This window comes from Ascidiella aspersa, chromosome 4 (genome assembly GCF_963924565.1).
Source record: "Ascidiella aspersa chromosome 4, kaAscAspe10.2, whole genome shotgun sequence".
Taxonomy (NCBI): domain Eukaryota; kingdom Metazoa; phylum Chordata; class Ascidiacea; order Phlebobranchia; family Ascidiidae; genus Ascidiella; species Ascidiella aspersa.
Genome location: NC_139450.1, coordinates 14431248 through 14449718, shown reverse-complemented (window position 1 = coordinate 14449718; position 18471 = coordinate 14431248). Strand labels below are relative to the sequence as shown.

The 18471-nt window shown below is 36.6% G+C and overlaps 1 protein-coding gene across 1 annotated transcript; it reads right to left on the bottom strand.

Moving 5' to 3' along the window:
• Positions 1 to 4059: 4059 nt before the first annotated feature.
• LOC146148084 (acyl-coenzyme A thioesterase 9, mitochondrial-like) lies at positions 4060 to 13894 on the bottom strand. Its single transcript, XM_083387995.1, has 9 exons — positions 13692 to 13894; positions 12910 to 13071; positions 12072 to 12149; positions 10506 to 10721; positions 9479 to 9658; positions 8718 to 8900; positions 7739 to 7826; positions 7515 to 7665; positions 4060 to 4115 (listed from the first exon to the last, which is right to left on the bottom strand). The coding sequence occupies exons 1-9, from the start codon at positions 13892 to 13894 to the stop codon at positions 4060 to 4062; spliced, it is 1317 nt and encodes a 438-aa protein (XP_083244121.1).
• Positions 13895 to 18471: the final 4577 nt, after the last annotated feature.

The following is an 18471-nucleotide window of genomic DNA, read 5'->3' as shown; positions in this document are numbered from 1 at the left end:
CTTTTCATTAACTGGCAGAAATAATAGTGGCTTGCTTATATACATCTATATCAAAGGAGAAGAAATGGTTGAAAAATACTTGAACAAGATATATAGAATTTATATTTAACACATATAAATAGCCTATTAATCAATGCAGGCATCTTCATATCTGTACATAAATACAGGGTTTTTTGTTGTTTAATAATTTATACCAGTATCAGTTATTTATTTATATTAACTAAAGAGAGTCTATGTAACACTTTGTTATATGGACTGGAAATCTAGATTTTAGATAACCAATTTTTTTGCATTTAAAATTGGTAAAACCTTTCAAAAACAGTATGTTATAGCTAATCTGGTTTTAAGTTGAATGTATTCTACAACTTTGCCACAAACACACAATTTGAAAATTATTAGTACTAATTGCTAAGGAACTAGGTTAACCAAAAATCCATCAATTGGCATGTACATATAAAATTATAAATAGGAATGTGTGCATGCTGCAAAAGAAGTTGCAAATATAGCTTCTTTTCGCTAATATTGGTAGCAAATCGCTACAAAATAAAGCCTAGTTCTACAAAACTCATGCCAAAAAAAAATATCAAATAAACAAACACAACAAATTTAAGTATTTGATTACAAACCGACAATAGATTACGACATGTTTAAAATTCTCAGCAAAACATGACTTATTAAATACAACTAATCAGAATACCAAACTGATAGGCATGCAACATGTAAGTTGTTACATATTTTCAAACTTACACAAGCTTTATCATACTACCTTACCAATGCTACACCCACTTTTCTATGCGAGCCTCATCGCAAATACAAGGCCAAGTCGCAATCAACACACTTGGTAGTTTGTATTCGGCGGTGAACATTTTGCAAACCACGCGACTTACTACGTCATTGTTTACATCGGCTCTCTAAAGCCACCTAACGTTTGCTAAATTTGTGGAGAAAAATGCGTGTTTGCAAATGTGGTGAGAGCTAGACAAGCGTTACCATTTTTACTAAGGCTTTCTTTAAAACAGCAAACGTTTCTTCAAAACAGCAAATGACGATGCATATATGGCAATATACAGCATAAATTACATTTAATACATGTAGGCAAATATTAGTTGTACCAATAGGAATAAAATTAAAATAAAATCATTGTCGCACAGTAGGTCGGAATAAGACACAAATTGTTAGACTAATACAAAAGAGTCGGTAAACGTCTAAATCGAAATGTCGTCAGAATAAACTCTTACTCTAAGTCTAACCCAACGACAACGTATAACCCCACTCATTCCCCATCCGTTATCCAAATCATGGACAAGCAGTCTCTGCCTATTTAGCAGTAGGCTATTTCCTAAAGCAGGAAAATCTGTAAAACCATAGTATTATAGTTAGACCAACAACATAATACAGCAAAATACGCAGTAATATGCAGTAGGCCTACCGTGTACACAGAATAAGATCAAAATCCTCTGAATAAGATCTAAATCTTTCGGAATAAGTCCTAAATGCATCCGTGTAGGACCTAAATGGCCAAAATACCGCCTGAAACTGTAACTAGAGGGTATGGGACGATCGGGGGTTGTCGTTCTGGCATCGGCCGGTTCGTTGACGACGTTCGCACGCCCTAGTTTGACCGGTGCCATTAGGGCGTCGCTGTTTTAGCACTGGATTTTTTGTACTTTGGGGTTATTGGTGGGTTACGGATGTGGTTAGAAAATGGTTTAGGGTTAAAATTATTAGGGGAGTTAGTGATGTAATTAGGGGTGGGGTTTGGGGTTAGGTAAAGTGTTGTTTAGGCCTGATTCTGGCCATTTAGGTATTAATCCAACGGATTTAGGGCTTATTTCGATTTTAACGAGACTACCACCATTAGGTATTAGTCCTATTTTGATTTTATTCCGAACAGTGTTTCATTTCGACGTTGATTTCTTCCGCAAATATAGAAACTATTCCTCCTTAAAGGAACCACTTGGCATCGATTGACAACCACTGTTTACAGGGTAGGAAACGGCCGTTATACTAATTTTCGTGAATATGCTTTAGACGAAATGCTTTCGATCGTAACGCAAAACATCCATTTACAAATAGCTAAGTTTGACATACTTTTGTTTCAAAGTGTTTCACAGTGCAGAGGGCGACTTTTGTCTGAAAAGACGCCAAAAAATGCATGGAACTAACAAGAAAGACATACGAAATTCGCGTTTCACGCGATAACAATTTCTATTTTAGTCTTTAAACAGGCTTAAAATTAATTTTATCGGGACATATATCCGTCCTTCGAAAGAGTGTATAATATGTTACGACCAAACATGAAGAGATTCGCCCTGGTTTACCACATGGCACAAACAATGCCAAAATCCATCGGCTATCCAAGACAAGTCTGGTAAATAAACTATCAGAGCTTTGGAAATCACCGACTGCAGATGCAAACCTCTCTAGCGAGTTCACACCCGAAGAAGTCCGCAACGCCCTTCGGAAGTTAAAGTCCGGTAAAGCACGAAGCAGGCCCCGATCCCCTCCATCCAGAATTCCTTACACACATGGCGGACTGCAATCCATTGGCTTGCCTCTCGTCGAGCATGAACCAGCTAAAAATCCCAAGGATATGAAGAGGAGCCCTAATGATAGCCTAGTCATACACAAGTCAAACAAGCCACTCGATGATGCAAAGAGCTACCGCCCAATATCCTTGCTAAGCACCCCTTTCAAGATCCTTGAGCGAATCGAACACTCACGATTAGAACCTATCGTTGATTCCCAATTACCACCAGAGCAAGCTAGCTTCAGGCGTGGTAGATGCACATCAGACCAAGTCACCCTCCTGACGCAGGATATTGAAGATGGTTACCAAGCCAACACCAAAACAGGCGCTGTATTCGTAGACCTGACAGCCGCCTATGACACCATATGGCATCAGGGACTAACCTACAAGCTCCTGAAAACCGTCCCTGACAAACGCATGGTACACTTTATCAGAAAACTGGTATCCAACAGGAGTTTCATTCTCCGTACCGGCGACGGCCAACAAAGTCGATTGGGGCGGCTAAGAAATGGGGTCCCACAGGGTTCTGTGCACCGATGCTCTTCAACATATACATGTATGACCTTCCCCAAACCACTGCCCGCAAATACTCATACGCAGATGACATCGCCATACTAACGTCAAGCTAGAGTTGGAAAACTGTCGAAACTAATCTAACAAGGATGTCGGTACACTCTCATCATACAATGAAAAATGGAGACTGGTGCTGACCGAAACAAAGTCTGTCGCCTTCGCCTTCAAATTAAACAACAGGGTATTACGCATCCTTTGTAACGGTTCCAACCTACCCTTTGACCCATGCCCCACCTACTTTGGAGTGATACTGGGCCGTTCCCTCACGTTTCGAAAATACCTCGAGGGTTTGAGGAACAAGGCCGCATCCCGAGCTGCTCTAAGTTAGATAGTGGATTTACCACTTCGAAACCAATGTATCGTCAAAACTTTTATTGAAAAAAGTCAAGATAAACCTATATCCAATGTTATAGGGCAGGGGTTTGAAACCTACGCCCCGCGGGTCGGATCAGGCCCGCCAATGTAACTCATCCGGCCCGCCGCCTCCTTGACAAACCATACACGAGTCTATTTCCAGCACTTTTTGACTATTTAAACTACATAAGTGCGGTAAATTGCTGGACTGAAAGATTATGATTGAATTAAGTCATTTATACCACCGTTAGTTTGGCTAATTTTGTAGAGTTGGAATTTACCGCAATTTAAACACACAAAAACGGTAACAGAATTTGATATCTGATCGGCACCAAAGCTACAGTGCAAACACGATGATATTAACACTTGGTATCAAATATTAGCTCTTGGTATCAAGAATCAACCTGTATACCTTATGTTCATACTAAACAAACTGAAGACTGAATGGAATAGGCATCACAATACGTATGGGTATAATTCGATAATCAATATTTCAGGTTACTATATAGAATCATAATGAAAAACGTGCAAACTGCCCAATTAAAAAAATGTTGCATTTACATTACACATTGCGATCAAGTAACCAATCAATTAAAGCTGTTTTATTCCAACTGCTTTCCCTTGAAACGCCTCATACTGTCCAAATATAGCATCGATTCTGTAAAATACAAGAAGGTGAGTATAAATCCTTTTCTTTTAACTAAAGGTTTCTTCTATAGGCTATACCAGAGGTCGGCAACCTTTTGCTACTCGCGGGCCAAACCAAACATAGCAAGTTCGTAAGGTTAAAATAGTGAAAAATATATGCGGCATGACCTTGTGTCCAGTTTAAAAAATACTCGCGGGCCGGATGATTTTTACTGGTGGTCCGTAGGTTTCCGCCCTTTTTCTATACCAGGGGTGGGCAATTATTTTTAACCGCGGGCCGCATGAGAAACTCATAATGATGTGGCGGGCCGGATCAAAAATAGAATCTAAAATATTATACTCTGACGGTATAAAATAAATAAGCTAACGAACTTGCTATTACGTTTGGAATTGTGCAAAAATGTGCAATTTTAGGCAAATTTAAAGGAGGCCACATGACGTCGCGCGAAGAGCGAAAAAATTGCGACTATATTCGTTTTAAAATGCAAACTTTAATTTGATTGAGCGGGCGCATGGAAAACAGGTAAAACGCATTGAGCACAGATAAAAAATATCTATTGCTTTATATATTGACGTTTATTAGGTTGGTTGACCCAAAAATTAAGATTAAAATACGTAAAAATGTCGCACAAAATATAATTTTTCTGGTTTTTTGAGGCTTTAAGTTACCAATGTGTCACTTGCGGTAGAACGGCCATACTACAAAGACGATATACATCGGAAGAAACACACAAAATGGCATTAACTAAATTAGGTTGACAAAATGTGAATCAGTATATTTCAGAATTAAGAAAACGGTCTATATTTCGTTCATATCTTAAAGACGGAATCCTGTTAACCGAATCGCAGAAATATATAAATATTAGGCTAAGTTTGTTAAACCTTCGTTGGGAAGAGTGTCACAGTGCAGAGGACGCTAATTGTCTGTAAAGATGCAAAATATCGCGTGGCACATACGAGAAAAACGGAAGAGATTCGCGCGAAGCGCGAAAACTATTTTCGTTAAAGATTTGAAACAGGCTAAAAATGAAATTTGGCGGGGTCATGACTAGATTCGTCCCTGTAAAAAGTGTTTACGGTACAACCAAACATGTAGAAACTCTCCCTTGTTTTCGCTTAGCCTATGTATTTCAAGGAAAATACGCCGCGGGCCGGATTAAACTGCTCGGCGGGCCGGGCCGTATGTTGCCCAGGTCTGTTCTATACCATAGGGCAGTGGCGTAGCCAGCCGAAAATTTTTTGGGGGGCCAAAAAGTTGGAATTTTTTGTTTAGCTTTTGTCATTGTATTAACTACCGTAACGAGCACAAATAACAATGCTAGCAAACCGATTCGAGCAGTAACTGAGTGAGTGTTAACGCAATACTCAAAAAACAGTCAATGAGCAAAAACTGTCTAAAATTAATAAAAGTACATTAATGTATAGCCTTAATCTTATATTAACTACATCGTTTGTGACGTAACAATGCATGACAATTAAAGGTGTGGCATACCTGTGATCAAATGTTGTGGTACTGCTCATAAATGCTATAAAACAAATTATTAAGAGTAAAATATTTATAAATTGTGTGGGGGGGGGGGCATGGCGCCTCAGGCCCCCCTGGCTACGCCTATGCCATAGGGCAGTTGTTCCCAACGCATGGGTCTGATTATTTTTGCGGGTCGCTTGTTTTTCAGGCATATTGTATCTTTTCACAAAACTGGAAATCATAATCACAAAATATGAAGACTATAGACAGCGAAACCGTCTGGAAGTTAAAGTGACATGCGTGACTCTATATGCTCAAGCAAAATAACGCCTCGATTTCAAAAACTCACTGAGAACAAGCGAGCACAACTATCTCATTAGTAAACTAATAAACATATGATTTTCGGAAAAAGTAACTGCTTTTGTAGTGCAGTTTGTTTGCAACGTAATCTTGTATTGGCTTGGGTCGCAAGATTATACCAAATTATTATTTTTTTTAAATGGGTCGCCTTAAAAACGTGTTGGGAACCACAGCCATAGGACAGTGCTTGTTCTCAACCGGGGTGCCGCGGCGCCCTGGTGTGTCTTTTCTGAAGATCAAGGGTGCCGATATGTATTTGAGGGTGACGCAAATCTATTTATTATTTCTGAGAAGTGCCATAAAAGGTTGAGAATCACTGCTAAAGGACAACGATTGTAAACGTTACAACCGCTGGTTTGGTAAGTTTGTATTTTTACGTTTAGCCACCATTTTTTTGAAAATATAAATTTATAGGGCAACAAACATTTTCATTCTGACAAGCATGTCGCGCGTACTTTAAATTTTAAGTTTTTCAATAAACGCGTATTATAACTGAATAGGAAAGAGGCTTTAGTTAGACCAATGAACGCACTGCTTTTGTACATTGGTGTAAGTTATCACCAAAGCCTACTTCAAAAAACAGGGCCATCGTGCGCGAATTAAAATAATTACTTCGTTCATACACTTTGTGAATGAGTATACTAGCCGGTCTGCTCGTATCTATGCGAGTTTCTTTTCATTAAAACAAACAATATAGTTTCAACTTTAATACATAATTATATAGTGACGCGATATATAAAATTTCCAAATCCTATAGTGACTGCTAAAATATTTCGCGCTTTGCGCCGATCTTTTATTTTGCCGTTTTGTTTTGTCCTAATTTGCAGACATATTTCAGCTCAGAGTCTTTGGCAGAGCATTGTATGTTTCGTTTATTTATTATTACTTTTTTCTGTGACAATAGGTTAGCGCCAGGGTCTATTTTTTTTCTGTTTCCACAGGATTTTAACTTTTATACAATATGGCCATGCTGTGAGTAACGCCATTTGAAACAAGATAAACGCAATAGATAAAGATTTTCTCTTCGCGTCAACTTTTTACGTGTCTTTTTATACAGCCTTAAAGCTAGCTATACGGAATCAAATATCCTAACACATTTTGGGCCAAAAATCGTAAAATAACGATAAAACAAGATAAACTTGGTGTTTTCATGTTGCCACATTGATATACAATCCACCAAATAAATCCACCTTGTTAATATCTGAGAGGGGCATAACAATTATAAAAGGGGTTCGCTAGAAAAAAATGTGAATCATCACTGAAAAACATTAATCTGTTCCACGCCCCTGCTGACTCTGCCTTAAAAAAAGAAAAGAATCTCAGAGACAATATTTGTTCACGGGATTAAAAAGGTTTAAGAACGACTGACTTTCGATGTTTTAACTATACCATCATAGTCTTAAAACTATCTGGGCCCTATACAAAAAAAAGTTTTCATATGAGGTATAGCACTTTCTTGAAAAAATCATCAACAACGGTCGGGATTAAAATTTTAAGTTATTTTGAAATTAATAAATCAAAAACTGTTTTAAATTTAGTTAAAAACTCGGGAATTAGTAAATGAGCAAACGTTATACATACCGCCGTAAGTCTTTGGGGTGACTGTAGGCACTTTTTTGTTGCACGTGAAGGCGAAATAAAATACGTTCGAGGTCTGTGTCTGACCTGTTAGTGTGTCCATCACTTCTGCGTTCACCCTCGCCATGAAATGCTGTCCTTCCACGTAACTTATCTAAATAAAAATTTAGCATGGAAGTATTTATAGGGACTAACTTTATAGGGTTAGCAAATAAGGCATTGCCCACCTGTGATGACATCAACAGCAGAGAACCGATAGGCACCGGACAATGGAAAAATATGTCGTCCACAAAAGTAACAGATGGCCTATCATTGCTGTAAAACAATTTTGTAGTTTTGCAAAAATAATTTGTGAAAATATTACGACACTTTGGCTCTATCAGTGGAATTAATATTGCTGCAAAAATGAGTAGGTCTACTCGGTTGCTCGTCAATAATACCCTAGAGCAGTGGTCCCCACCCTTTTACGGCCAAATGTGCGATTTCGTCAAGGACCGAGTCGACTGCGACCCTACAGCCTTTATTTCACCCATTTAAGTAACCAAATTTAGGTGGATTTTCAGCAATCCCATCATAGGGGTGTCATATTTTCTCCACTCACATATGGTTGAAAATATCCATCATATGTCATTCCGCCTTTAGAATTTACAGTTGGCGGCAACATTAAAAGCTTTTACAGTTGGCGGCAGTATTAAAAGCTGTGGAAATTTTGTTGATTTACCCTTGATGACAAATAATTAAACTGCCACAAATGTTTCTCCGTTTAGGCAATTTCGAGAATTATGCGAGTCATTTTGTTTGCTTGCGTCACGTATCCTTTCAATTGAAAGTTTCACCAATTTAAAAATCAAACACAGTTATTTTTTCGATTCGACAGAATTTTATCTGAATATTTTTTGCGCAGAGTTCGCTGAAGAACAACAGGTATTGTTAAGATTAATTGTTTTAGAGTTTAAGATTATGACGTACCTTTGTGACGTTATACCTAATAATTTAAAGCCCAAAATTGGCGACAAATTAACCGATAGTTGAAAAAATGAAAATACAACATTAACCAAAAGAGACTGGAATTACATCAGTTATTTTACAAAATTTTTGAATGGTTACGCTGAAATGGGGCGTAGGATTTAGTTAATTACAAAAATAATGTAGCCCACTTAAAGTTACCCTTGATCATACCACTAAAATTTATTTTTAAATTTTTACCTGAACACTTGCGAATTAGCGCAAGCTAGTTCAAAAGCCTTTCTCATCAAAAACCCGCCAAAGACGTTGTTGTATTGGCTTGTTCGTTGAGGAAAGCAAATTATGACATTTTTAAGCTTTGTCGCTTCCATCCAAATGCTACCAGAAGGTAGGACCCGGCTTTCATAGGCCTGCCCCTGGGAACTGAAAAATATTTAATATTACAAAGTAAACGGGCTAATAAATAAAGTAAACAAATAACAAGAAAATTCGAGGAAGGTGTTCGTTTGAGTGGGGTTCAAAGACATACTTGTTTTCTTTATATGACTTCGTGACTTAGTATTTTTTTTTCTTGAAACAGAGACGAACTGTTGAAATTACTTGGTGGATGAAAACTATGCGGTGATTAAACTACAGCCCGCGGGCCAGACCCGACCGGCTTCAGAGTAAAATTCTGCCCGCGGAGAATTCTACACAATTTTTTGAATATTGATTTATCTTTTCAGTTATAGATTAATCTCGGCTATAGCTTGGGAAGAAGCAGTGTAAGATTAAGTTGCAGTAAAATTACAGTAGCCTACTTTTTTTCTAAATAAGTGAAAGACAGACACGGAAAAACTTATAAAACCTTTCTTTTTGAGGTCATCTTGCCTGTCAAAATATGTATTTTGACATATAACCTATAGATTGCATGTCTTATAGGTATATGCTAAAGCAATAAAAAAGTTTGATTACGAACACACTGTTGAGATGATTGTTGCGCTTGTCAACTAAGCTTGTACCTGGCGTCCAGCGAGCGCATAAAAATCTCATGAAGAAGCTGTTGCTCAGAAGGGGTTGGCGGAGTTTCCAGCAACGATTCTTTGGATTCCAACAATCTTTTTGATTTACGAGCTCGACCGTCAGCAATTATCTTTTCCTCTTCGGGGTTTTCGGCCACGAGAGGAAAGACTAAAATCGCTCTATTAAATTTAATAAGTTCGATCACGCTGTATCGCTCAAGAAAAAAAATCCTGTCTTTAACGTTATTATATTAAACAACGCAGTTTGTTTGTTATAAACAGGCGAACACCGATACAATTTGTTTTGAGTATCAAAACCTTGACCGTTGAACAGACCATACCGCATATTTGATGCGTTTTACTTCGATCAGTGTTTTTTCAACCTTTAAAAGAACCGTTTGTACTTTTTTGAAAATTTTTATCCGCACGACAAGCAGAGTAAGTTGGCAACCTTAAGTTTTCCCTATTTTTGAAATAACAATGAAAGGAAAAGGGGATGTGTATTAAAACCATCATGAGGTGGCAATCAACCACTGAGAAAATATATTACTGTACCCTGTAACGCATAAGTGGGCGCGCCAGCTTGTTTGATTACTGTAATACACGAACATACGTGGGAGTAAAATGTTAGGGGTGCTAATATACCAAAAAGTAGGAATGTAACTGCCAAAACGATATCTGTGTTTGAGCATTTGAATCAGGCAGACTGCAATGCTAACTCACAGTGGGTAAACCAGGTAAATCCATGTCTATATATAAAAATTCACTACAGTTTATTTAATATAGTATGATCACCATATGAATTTAAATAATACTTAAGAGCCGCAGTTTGCACACTCTTGCCACAATATCACAAGTTTAAATAGAACTTGTGTAGTATACACCCTTCCGATTTGTAGAAAAGCCTCAAACGTACAAAGTTCCGCTACAGGCAGTTTCACCATAGTATTTTATGGTTTTACTACTAATACATAAGCCCTTTATATAAGCCCTTTGAAATAATTCAAACAGTGACGTATCGACCTACTTCTTGCTTTCGGGATCCACTGAAACCATTACAAACTGAGCGTCCAAAATTGGCTTATCATTTTGCTTCATCCACACACTTATTTCGAACGATGATCTACCCGTCCACGTAACACAGCCCGTGATATGAATGTCGATGGTGGGATCAATTTTATTCTTGTGTATCTTGATTTCGTCAACCATAGCAGTAGGAATGTTGATAGGGCTTTCGGAAGTTCTGTAAAAAGAGGGTCTTCAAATGGTAGGTCGTCATACAAATTTTGGCCGTGAGCAGCAGTCGATTTCAGTTCGCGAAAAGTAAATTTGTGATTTGTGAATACCAGAAAAGAATATTACCTAAACTGCCAAATTAAAGTTTGCTGAACCGCTTTCCTGTCCCTCAAATGGTGTCTAGGCTAACCGAAACCAATTAATAGATTTATGATTTCGTGATGAAGTTCGAACCGATCATAAACGGGAAGAAGCAATAGCCCATTGTCCAGGGGCGGATCCAAGATTTCTTAAAAGGGAAGCATGGACATTTTTAGGAATGAGGTTAAAAAGTTACGTCGTAAGATGAGGTCATTAAGCAAAAACTTTTAAAACCCGCTGTTTTCGTGCGAACTGGTCGTACGCTAAATTAGATCAAATTTAATTTTAGGAGGAGACGTTACGCATATAGACACATAAAACACATTCGCATATTGTTCGAAATACCAACATTTATAGACGTATTTAACAAACGTTGCACTTTGAGTAGTTTAATTCACACGTCGCAACCTGCCATAGTATAGCCTGGCGCCTTTGGCAGCGGTCGACAATATATTCCTAATCGCGGGCCAAAGCCAAGCTCAGAAAGGTCTGGGTGGGTCGTATAATACATTTAACTTACAATTTTGTTATTATAACATGTAGTTTTTAAGCATTTGTTTAAAACAACTGTTAATTAGGGGTAGACTTTTAGGACCTATTTTGGAATTGAAAATGGGTTTTATACTTCAATTAAATGTCAAAAGGGACTTTAAAATTGTCTAGTTGGGAAAACACTCGGCGGTCGCCTGAATGGTTTACTTTAGTGGCCTGAGGTTGCCGACCCCTGGCATATGGCTGTATTGATTCATCAAAACCGGACAAAAAACGTTGCAAAAAATAATAGAAAGTGCGCACAAAGCGTGATTTTTTTTGTATTTTAGAGTAAAAGTTGTCATAAAATATAGTTAAGGGGCTATATGACCAGATGCCCTACTTTTCTGGATCCCCCCTGCTTTGCTGCATCCAACTGCTTACTGCATCATGTTTATGTACAACCTCGTATATAGAAATGGATCTATTGTACCATATCAAAGTCAAGGAAGCATTCATACACATTTAGTGTGTACAACTGCAATCTGTCCCATCAGAAGTCGCTTTCTAGCCTGGCCCGTCTTGCATTAAATCGTTGTTCTGTGGACTACTACCTCGGGGTTGCACGCCTTTGTGTATAAATGTTTCAGTGAAAATAAATCTATATTCAGTATTTATTTATAAGCAAGGATCTCTGCACTATACTCTACGAAAAAGTATAAAACAACTGTATAAAATATCTTACAAAAGAGCCTCAGGATCACAGTAGGCGTATGCAATATATCCAGTTATGAGATCCAGATCCTCCAACAAAAACCCAAATCTGAAACAGTTGATATAAATCGTAAACACATTTTTATAAATTGTTTTGACACCACTTTGGAGTTATTTAAATTCGATTGGCTGTTAAAGTTTAAAAATACGTAAAATCGCTAGCTAAAATATTTTCCATTTTGTTACAATCTAAACTACTGTACAAACATGATCTCGCATTTTTTTCCGAATATTAGTGCATTTATAAAATATAGGTAGATTCGCACCACAGTGGAAACATGGGAAAATATCCAAAGCACTTGGTAGCAAAGGAGCCTTTTGGGTTTAATACGTAATTGTACCCATTTATAATAGTGGATTAGAGAATATTAAAGAATTCTAAATCACATTTGGAAAATTAAATTTGACAATTAAATTGTGTTCCTAATTCTTCGTCTAATTTTATTGTGGACACCAATCAAAAATAATTTATAAAATGCATACTTTCCGATCATATGTGCAAATATATGCAAATCGTTTTACAATACTTTTTCGTTCTCTATTATGAAAAATAACAACATTGTAAAATTTCGGACCCGCTAATCGCTTGGTGATTGAGTTTGTTAAAAATATTTCGAAATATGACTTTCGGTTTTTGCTATTTTGACATACGTTTGGAAAACTTTTCAATAGTACGAAAAGTTCATGAAGTTACATCTGAATTACGGCATATCGTCAAAATAGGCAAACGTATACACTTTACGTCCGTAATACCTGGCATGGTCTCATGGCAAACCCTATATTCTGTAATCAAACAACCTATAGATTACCTCACAGAGTCGAAGCCGTTAAAGTATTTTTCCCTGGTCGTGTTGTCTGAAAGCGGAATAACAACATTATGAAGGCTGTCGTTCATGTGCCGATTGGGAAGCTTCTTCTGATCATTAACAAGGTACTGAATCAGCGAAGATTGAGCACGTTTTTTGTCGTCGCTAAAAACAGCAAACAACCTTATTGTGATAAAATTGAAAGTAATGTTCACCGTTTATTAAAAATTAAATAATTTGTGTAAACTAGGTCTATACGGCGATGTACAAAAATAGTTTAATATGAGCTTTGCCTATTTGACATAAAAGAGCTTTAATAGTCACACTCCGTGTAATTTAAAAAAGGTTTGAAACCTCGCACGCACATGGGTAGTATTATAATAAATAAATAAAATCAAACCTGACAAATTGTCTAGCCTCAACCACCTCCCTGATGGACTGGATGGTATGAACACCTCGCGACCTAGTCCAGATATTCTTGGGCGATGAAATCAGTCGAAACTTTACAGTTTTAAGACTCCCCAAAATTAAAGGCCTCATACTTTTCAAAGCTTTAGATAGTGCCTAAGCGCGTATAAAAGAATTACAAAATCAAAAGTATTTTTAATTGTCGCAATGCTTATTACAGCCTATCATTTGTTCTCACGATGTAACTATTTTAAAATAACTAATAAATAAAAGTCGGTTCAAAACGGTAGGCCTACACAAAAACTTTCATTTAAAAAGTTGAAAATTGAACTGTTGAGATGACGTATTATTGTTGCGCTATTCAACAAAGCTTGTACCTGGCGTCCAGCGAGCGCATAAAAATCTCATGAAGAAGCTGTTGCTCAGAAGGGGTTGGCGGAGTTTCAAGCAACGATTCTTTGGATTCCAACAATCTTTTTGATTTACGAGCTCGACCGTCAGCAATTATCTTTTCCTCTTCGGGGTTTTCGGTCACGAGAGGAAAGACTAAAATCGCTCTATTAAATTTAATAAGTTCCATCACGCTGTATCGCTCAAGAAAAACGTTATTATAGTTTATAAATAACGCAGTTTGTTTGTTATAAACAGCAAACACTGACACAATTTGTTTCAAGCATCAAAGACTTGACAGTTCAGCCGACCATACCGCATATGTTAGATGCGTATTCCTTGGACAGATGTTCTTCAACCTTATTCTACGTTGTTTATCTTTAATCAGAATTTTATTTCTTTACCATGAAACAATTACAAGCTTAACAACTTGTAGTTGCCCATTAATCTTGTGCGCAAATATAAGAGTCAAAAATACAAATTCGCGGCACACTTAAAATTTGAGCGTTGCGTCCAAAATCGGAAAAAAATACATTTTCCATGTTAATCCCATTGGTTATTGGTACTTCCGGAAAAACCGCGATATACCTTGCAGCATGGTCTCATATGGCACACCGTTTGTCGTGAAACAATAAGCTGTAATCAAACAACTAGATCAGTGCTTCCCAACCAGTGGGTCGCGACCCATCGGTGGATCGCGAAGAATTTCTAAATGTTACAGTTTTTTATTGGATCGGGAAATTATTGCATTATCATTACGTAACATTGCATGTGAGCTTGTCTCCAATCAAGCCTCGATTTGATCTGTTAATGTCCAAAACGCAAGCTCAAGTTTCGCATTAATAGTAAATTGCATGCGTATACATTATACAACTATACATTGTTACTTTTCTCATTAATTTGTTTTTTCATTCGTTTGGTCATATCTCATTGTGGGTCGCGCAATAAAACTTACAATAAAAGTGGGTCGCGAACTAAAAAAGGAGTCGAAGCCATTACATTTTTTTCTCCCTGGGCGTGTTGTCTGAAAGCGGAATAGCAACATCATGAAGGCTTTATGTGCTGAATGGAAAGGTTCTTCTGATCATTACCAGGGTACTGGGTCAGCGAAGATCGAGCACTTTTTTGTCGTGGCTAAAAACAGTAAACAACCTTGTTTTGATAAAATAGAAAATAATGTTTAACGTTTATGAAAAATTAAAACTCGCGTAAATCAGACCTATAGGCAGGGTTACCATCTGCTCAGACCAAAAAATAAGCACGCTACTCCAAAAATAAGCACGCTACTCAAAAAAATAAGCGCGCCTTATACAAACCAGGGCCAGATCCAGGATTGCGGGGGTGAAATCCAAGCTTTCAGGAATAATGTTATAAAATAAAATAAAAACTAAAAACAGAAATTTTTGTAAGCGTAAAACGTAGCTTAATTGCGCGAAACCAGAAAAAATGTGTTTATTTGCTTGAAATTGGCAAGTTTATCACCCTTATTCAATCCAAGCTTTGTTAACTATTTTGCGTCAGGGCGCACCTGTACACCTAGTGCATGGCAGCATGAAACGCCTGCAGCTGACCCTGCCTGCCTTGTAGTCAAGTTTAGTGTACTTGGCGGAGTTTGGGTCGTAATAAAATTATTCATTGAATGATTTACTGAAATGCTTCTAGCATTTTTTTGTTGTTGTAACATTGTGTTTTTCATAGCCCCTAGGCTGATTTCGCAATCACAATAACAGCAATGATCATAGCTTTTTCCCTTTCGACTTTATTGACCATATTTATCACAAAAAACGTGGGTATGCTGACTCATTCTCTTAATAATATTTTGTCTGTACTGACACACGTATGTCTAGACCAGGGGTTCTTAAACTTTTTTTACCGCGGACCCCTAAACTTTTTTTTTGGCCTCGCGTGGACCACAATAGGCATTTTTTTTAAATGACGTCATGAATTTACGTCACAATACAAATAGACTTCATAAGTCTGCTGATTTCGGTCTAAAAATGTGAAAGTGAAATGGAGTCTTAATGCATTCAGTGCAATAAAGTTTTATTTTTAATTAAACTGTTGTTTTTGATAAATTGATTACTTCTTAAATATACACCAATATTTCATGTAGGCTTTCATGGACCCCTAAATCTAGGTGATGGACCCCTAAGGGGTCCATGGACCCCAGTTTAAGAACCCCTGGCCTAGACCTAAAATGTCAGTCCTCATATCAAGTCTAAAGTTTACTTGATTGCTAAAGCAAACTAACCACACTTATATAGGCTACAATGTACTTTTTAGAAAAAACAATCAAAATACATTGTTATAATGTAATTTAATGCATGTTGTTATAATCTGGGCCAAAGAACCTGGTAAATAGACATAAATGAAGTCTCTCACTCCTCAGTCATTGTAAAATAATTGATAAAGAAGTTTTTAAAAACTAAAATAAGACAAAATAAGCACAAACTTCTAAAATAAGCACGTTTCTTAGAAATAAGCACATTTGTGTTTTCTAAGACACTGCACCCAAAAATAAACACAAATCTTAGAAATAAGCACGGTATGGTAACCCTGCCTATAGGCTACGACGATGTAACAACAGAGCTTATTATGAGCTTTACCTACTTAACATATCGGCTTTAATATTCATCGTGTAGTTTAAAAAAGTTTTAGTTTTCGCATGCACATGGCTAATATATTGTAATAAATGTAACAAAATCAAACCTGATAAACTGCCTAAAACCTCAACCACGTCCCTGATGGACTGGATAGTATGAACACCTCGCGACCTAGTTCAGATACTTTTAGGCGATGAAAGTAATCGAAACTTCACAGTTTTAGGACTCTCAAAAAGTAAAGGCCTTGTGGTTTCCAAAGCTTTATACAGCGCTAAACGCGTATAAAATAAATTAAAATACCGAAAGCATTTTGAATTAATAATATAATTTGTCGCTATTTTGAAAAATTGCCAATAAATAGAAGTCGGTAAAAATAGCAGACAAACTTTACATTTAAAAAAGTTGAAAATTGAAAAACCTTTTAGATTATTATAGATTTGTAAAATAAATTATTTAGTGCAGACAAACGTCATAATCGCGAGGAGTCCAAAAAAACTAAAATTAGGAAGGCTAGTTGTAAATTGATTATAATTAAATATGTTTCTTTGAACTATTTTACAGTACCTTTCCAAATGTATTAAGTTTTTAAGTTTTTTTTAATTGAATCTTATGAGAGCCCAAAACAAGTAACACTATAGTGAGCCTAAACAAATGAGTTTTCGAACGAAAAATGTGTCCAGAAAATGAATCAGTTATAGAATACATGTTTTATTTTAAAAAACGTTTACCTTTTTAGGCGGACACTTGACGCAGTAATGCAACATTTCGGCATTTAGGTGTATTTAAATTTAACAAAAAAATATAGTTAGGGGGTCATGACCCCGTGCCTAAGAACCCTCCCGAATCCACCCCTGACAATAGATGACAAAGTGCAGCACACAAGAAAACTAAAATTTCGCATAAAACAAACAAAATATACCCGCTTGCCCCTCCATGATACAACAGAGCATATAACATGTTAATCGAATACGGAAGAAGCACATCCGATCGAATTAACGGAATATAAAACTAAAAAATATTTTTAATTCAACCAACGATTTGTAAAAATACCAAACCTTAGGCCATTATAGCCTATTTATAAAATCACAACAGAAATTATATCTAACCTAAATTCATACCACTGCGGGTCGTCTTATTCGCTCATGCTGCCCTGGTTAACGAAACTATAAAATCTGTATTAATTTTGAAATTTTGCCCATCGTATATAATTTACTATTTTCATAACATCCATCTATTAACTTAACGTCATCCGTCGAACCACTTAAAATTTACTAAGTACTGAATTACAATTGGTCAACAAACAGAAAAATAACAAAACATTTTAAAACACGATTTATAGACCGTATCCGGCTTTGCGCTTGTTAAGTATCAATTTACCACTTTGAAACCAATGTATCGACTATACTTTTATTGGAAAAAAGGCAGGTTAAGCCTATATACATATTTTTATAGAGTATTTTAGTTGTGCGAGACTGAAAATAATATCATTGTCTTTATAACACTGGTAGTTTGGCTAATTTTTTTGGTAAGACTTTTCACGAGGACGAAAACAGTGTATATTTCACGGTTGAGTAGCAAATATAAAAATTCGAAGGTAGGCTACCGGTATATTATTTTTAATTTCCTGCTTTGGGCAATAACGACTAAAACACATCATATTAATGAGAGCTTAAAAGCACTTCGAGATTATGATTTTGTGGACGCAATTGAATAACGGCAACTAACTGATTTTGCGAAAAAGTTACCCAATGGACATTTGTTTATTTTACAACCCAAATTTTAAATAGTTAACTTATCCCATATTTAAATTTCAAGGCGTTTAAAAAATATTTCAAAAATAGGTTTATCGGTCAATATATGATAAAGCGCACGATAAATTTTATTAGATAATCTAATTTCACCAGGCTGGTTGATTAATATTGAACAAATGTGAAGCCGACGTAGAGTACGGCCGGTTAAGGGATATTTTTACAAAGGAACTAGAGAGATAAATCGTTAGCCTATTGCTCTGGTACCTGACATAAACGTAATGTAGGCTATACGCTACGACGGCACGCAAAAAAAAGTGAAAAAGCAATGTATTTTCATTAAACAAAACATTTCGCACAACCAAATAGTTTAACAGTTTAAGTTCGATTTGCATCTTCATAAGTCATTAACTTTC

Coding starts and splice junctions, on each gene's coding strand:
- LOC146148084 (XM_083387995.1), bottom strand. CDS start 13,894: ATGGAACTTATTAAATTTAATAGAGCGATTTTAGTCTTTCCTCTCGTG. Junction 12,150..12,909: donor AACGGCTTCGACTCTGTGAG/GTAATCTATAGG, acceptor CAACTGTTTCAG/ATTTGGGTTTTTGTTGGAGG. Junction 4,116..7,514: donor CACCCCAAAGACTTACGGCG/GTATGTATAACG, acceptor TGTATTTTACAG/AATCGATGCTATATTTGGAC.